Genomic DNA, 5,456 nt, shown 5'->3' on the forward strand with positions numbered 1-5,456 from the left:
GTTTTTTAGTGCTTTTAACCAAACTACTGTACCTCTTTGTCTTCATGATTTTTGACACATTTTCTTTTCTCACTTTTCTGTCTCTGCCAGTGACTGTGAATGATACAGCAACAACTTCTTTAAATCAAAAACAATGGCAGCTACACATGTGAGCCCCATTAAATGACCATTGAGCAGTGTGTGTCAGACAATAGAGGCCTGGATATTACTGTTTTACTGTCTATGTTTCCATACAGATAAGATAAGATATACTTTTTTGTTTTGGACTCTGTCCGTTCCGCAGCTTTACAAAGACAACACAAAATACAGAAAATAAGCATCTCTCAACACATAGTCTCATGCAACACAAAACATGCTCTCATATACATTAGACAGGTACCTATATAGTAAGCACATTAACTCCTCCTTTCATTGGCAGTTTTTAATTGAACCTATACAGCATATTAAGGCAGAAAACTACGACACAGATTGTCGCTGTCTGAGCTGCTAACGCATCCCGTTGCAAACAAGGTAACAATATGTTATGTGAAAGAAAGGGAAAAAGTCTGAAAAATCATGATGACATGGCTACACACAAAAATATACACTGTTCTTAACAGAACATCAAGCTACTGCCTCAGAAATGAACTTGATTTGCAACATAAGTTTTATTGAGCGTTATGAACTTCATGGCCACTGCATTGTTAGGCGTTAGTTATTTTGTCTAACCCTGTGTTATACTAGAAGAGGGAGATTAGGTGTTCACATAACGGGATTCTACTAGTAATCACATGCAGATTTCTCAGATTTTATGTTTTTATTATATCATGTTAACTCACTGCAGTGATACTGTAAGAGTGCACAATATATGTAATTAGTGCTGTCTGGGAAACTGCTGTAAATTCTGTTCAAAGATGACACACTTCCATAATTCATTGTACAGGTAAGGGGGCTTGTGGCTGTGGTTATTTCAGTGGAAACGCTGTCCAGTTCAAGTGTTGTAAAGGAGCTGACATTTTGTTGTGCTTTGTGAAACACCCAGTAACATCCAGTCCTGTTGCGTAGATGATCCCAGTTTTAAAAACTGTACAGAAGTGATAGTGGAATCCCTCAAAATGATCCAAAATGTGAAACCACAGAGAGTGAAGACTGCATGGTTTATTTTTATGTTCATGTACAGCCACAGTTTGGTCGGAGCTGTGCGGTGCCATTTGTCTTTGACCCAACACAGATGTCATTGTGTGATTTGATGTAGTGGTTTATTTATTATTTATTTTCCAATAAATTAAAACATTTTTATAAACTCTTGGAACAAACCGACATCTTTCTTCTCAACAATCCCCGTTACATTTTCAGTCCAGTCACACTGCAGAGGCTGCAGACGTGCAACTTCCTTTTAACTCTTGTCGTAACTCTGCTATGTGAGCGGGACCGATACGACAGCAACCCCCTAATGAACAGACAACAGACATTTGTCAGAGAGTACAGAAAAACAGGATCTAAACTTAAAAAAGAAGAGAAAACAGTCCACCGTACCAATCAAAGCAGCACCTTGCTTCATCCATGTGCGACTTAGTTTGGGTATTGATGCTGATGTGTTCCCCGATGTTAGCCACCTTTGGGAGGAGAAACACAAAACATCAAACAGTCAGCAGTGGCAGAAAAAGTACTCCGATCCTTTACCACAGTAAAAGTAGCATTACCACATTGTGAAAATACTCCATTACAAGTAAAAGTACAAAAGTATTATCAACAAAATGTACTTACAATATAAAAAAGTTAAAGTAGTGATTATGCAAAATGCCTCTTCTCAGAGTGTTATGTATTGTTTTATTATTATGGCTGTAACGATACACTTAACTCCCAATTCGATACTATTTAAGTTCACAATACGATTTATTTTATTTTACAACACTCACAGAACAACTGAACAGCTGCAGACACATGACTGACAAACATTCCTTTGTTCATATAAACTGCAAAACAACAGATGTGTCCTCACTAAATGTGTAACTGAAATTGTATTTCATCTTAAATAAAAACAAAAAACAAATCCCACATCCAAATGACTAAATAAATAGAAAGAAGCGATATTAAAATTAGACTACACCCTAGGCTGTTTAAAACTTGCATGGCGATTCATTTTTTATCTCAACCGGTTATATTCTTTACACATTCATATTGATTTTTAACTGATTCACAAAGCATCGTTACATCCCTATTTGTTATTATGAATGCATTATTTGTATTACTTAATATGCCGTGGGCAATTTAATCTATAAATGCATCATATAATCTTTATGCTCTAAATCTGCAAAGTGACTTTAAAGTAACTATAGCTGTTAGATAATTGTGGTGGAGTAAGAAGAATCAGATTTTTGGCCGTCCTTTTCATGGTGACTTAAAATAAGTGATCAAAGGATGTTTGGTATTCTGTTGAAGGAGACTTTGACATGTCACATCTGTTGTTGTGCTGTGACCTAACTATTAAAACTCCTTGACTATAGACTCACCCATGCTTAGTGTCCCAGTCTTCTCCACTGTTGGGGTACACCACCCAGCTCATGTCTGGGCCCAGCAGGGATCTGGCAGAGTCCAGCAGTGGCTCCACCAGCGCTGCTGAGCAGCAGTTGACTCCTACAGCAACCAGCTGCGTGGATCTGTTAGCCATCTGCACGGCGTCTGTGAACGGGCTGCCGTCCGATATACACTTCCCATCCTGACAGTGTTTGTGGACAAAACGTGAGTTGTTTTGACACACTGCACAACAGTTAACAATGAATGGACACTGGTTATACTGTTTATCAGCAATGATTACCTTACAAGAGAAGGAGAGCCAGGCTTTAGAGTTTGGGAACTCCTTGAGCAGCTCAACCAGAGCCTCCGCCTCTTTGATACTTGGGATTGTCTCAAAAGCAATGAGGTCCGCTCCCGCTGCTGTTACACAGTCGACCTGCGGCCGATGCCAAATTTTAAGCTCCTTGGAAGAGAAAAAAAGACACCCGAGACCATTGATTATGATTTAATTCTAAATCAATCTAAAGTGCTAGTGCTAAACCCAAAATCCAATAGGAATGTTCCTAAAAGTGAAGAAAAGGTAGCACATCTAAAGTTCCCAAGTTGAGGAGGGCAAAATATTGTCATTTGACTTGTTTAATTAGAATCACGTCACAATAGACCAACGCGGACGTGTTTCGGCACAAAGCCAAACGCTCTGAAGAAGGCTTTGTGCCGAAACGTGTAAGCGTTGATTTCTTCACAATTTTTTTTATTTGTCACATAAAATGGTACGAGGTACAATTCCAGTGAAGTGTAATCCCATCAGCTCCTTCAATTTGTGCATGATTTATCATAGAATTAATAAGAAATTGTTCTATAAAAGGGTCATTTATCCAGAGATACGCCATAACCAACTCTGAACAAGTTAACAAATTATTCAGTAATAAGTAAGTCAAAATGTAAGTCATCTTTCCAGTTTTTAATTTCTGTGTGTCACTTTCACACAGCATGGATATTTGGTTCTTATGTAACTTGTATAAGCAGCTAAGAGCCACTCACTTCAATACTCATCTCCTCTGCATAAGCCCCGGTGTACTCGGCGCCGTTGAGCAGAAAGGCCCCGTACGGTCCAACAGAGCCTGCCACCAGGGGACATCTCTGCCCTTAAGAGATCCAAAAATAAAACACAATGACATAGCATCACAGCTCACAGAGACGCAGTGTTTCCCATCTTAAAATATATCAAAGACATACAGTTTAATACCTGTTGGGCGAGTGTCGGAGACAAATCTCTCGACAGTCTCTTTGGCCAGTTGAACTCCAGACATCAGCAGCTCTCTGGCGCGTTCAGGGCTCACGTCCAGGTGACTGATGAATCCTGGAATACTTGCCTGGTATGTTGCTGATGTGATAACATCAGCTCCACTGATGAGAAACCTGTCGATATTCATTACGCCATCAACTATTGTCACAGTTTAACAACTCCTTTCTTCAATTGTTTATCATTTCTGTGCATCAAGGCTCAATATTTTGTAGGGCTGCTGAAACTAATGATTATTATCATTTTTGATTAATATGCTGATTATTTTCACGATTAATGGTTTGGTCTATAGAGAATCAGTGAAAAATACCCATATACACAATATCATAGAGCACAAAGTGATATCATTATTAAATGTCTTGTTTTCTCACCCAAATATTCCATTTACTATAATGTAAGACCAAAAAAAGCAGCCAACAAGAGACTGTTTTGGTTGCAGCTGTGATTTAGCATGGACCTACCTGTAATGAGCATCTCTTATGGCCTGGGGATTAGTATGGAGAAGCCTGGCACTCCACAAAGGATCTCCCTAGGTGTTCCAAAATATACACATGAAATATGAATGGTATATTAATATTATATTTGCTATTTATTGATAAATTGATCGACATAAAAGCATACTTGCTACAGATCATATAGCAGAAGCTAAGAGTGTTGAATAAGGTGTCAACAACCCTCAGACAGAGGCAATTCACACAGGGCCAATGGCACCACCCTAACAAATAGTAGTACTACTAAATTACTCTAGTGTACTCCGAGTCTGAGGTTTTCAATGTATGCCTCTTAATACTTTTACTCCAGTACCTTTATTTGGCAGCTGTAGTTACTAGTTAATTGGATAACAATACTGTGAATTCTGCTGAATCAGCATTCACAAAATAATCCAAAAGTAGCCTATAATATGCATGCATGGTAAGTACTTTACTTTGATATTACTACTACTACTACTACTATATACTCTAACATTTTAGTTGATAATTTTTAATAATTTGTAAGTTTGCCTTTTTTTTTATCAGTTCCATCTGCGTGCCAACCACTGTCATTGGTTGTTACCATGGAAACACAGCTCTTGGACCTGGAGGCTGGCTAACTCTACAAGGTCAAAATGACCTGTCTAACTTCCAATGTCTTACTTATTATTTACCTATTTATACAGTCGCTTATTATACAAGATAAGACAATGCAATAGTATAGTATAATGCTGACTGATAGAGTAGAGACCTAATAATAATGCAGTGAAGCAGCTAACTGTATTTTTGATTTATCTGTGACGTTTTACCTGTAAATTGGCTCCTTGCGCTTCTAGTTCAGTCGCTAGTCCGCCATCCAATATTAATGGTCCATTATCATTCATGTAAAGTCTTAGACGAGCAGAAGAACCCATGGAGAAACACTTTAATTAAGTCTTTGCTTTTAAAAATCAAACGTCTACATGAATGTCGGTAAAATATTCGGAGAAAATACTTTACAGACTGTTGTTGTTCCGGGTAAAAATAAAGGTTCAAAGGTTGCGTTCCGCTCGAAATTTAAATAATTGAGGCGATTCCAACCTCCCGACATCCACCATACCACCAGGCCACCACAAGATGGCGCATGAAAGCATGACAGTGCAATTAGGTAGAGCTAGAAGATAGTGTTCGGTTGTCGATTTGTCACT

General features: G+C 38.3%; 1 protein-coding gene across 1 annotated transcript; it reads right to left on the reverse strand.

The window, feature by feature from the left end:
- Positions 1–628: 628 nt before the first annotated feature.
- Positions 629–5,312, reverse strand: zgc:172121 (uncharacterized protein LOC337599 homolog). The gene is made up of 8 exons (XM_031311864.2): positions 5,079–5,312; positions 4,261–4,328; positions 3,743–3,915; positions 3,538–3,641; positions 2,798–2,959; positions 2,493–2,698; positions 1,516–1,595; positions 629–1,429 (listed from the first exon to the last, which is right to left on the reverse strand). Exons 1-8 carry the CDS (start codon positions 5,181–5,183, stop codon positions 1,341–1,343), a joined length of 987 nt encoding a protein of 328 aa, XP_031167724.1. The 5' UTR covers positions 5,184–5,312; the 3' UTR covers positions 629–1,340.
- Positions 5,313–5,456: the final 144 nt, after the last annotated feature.

The sequence above is a fragment of the Sander lucioperca genome, chromosome 11 (genome assembly GCF_008315115.2).
Source record: "Sander lucioperca isolate FBNREF2018 chromosome 11, SLUC_FBN_1.2, whole genome shotgun sequence".
Taxonomy (NCBI): domain Eukaryota; kingdom Metazoa; phylum Chordata; class Actinopteri; order Perciformes; family Percidae; genus Sander; species Sander lucioperca.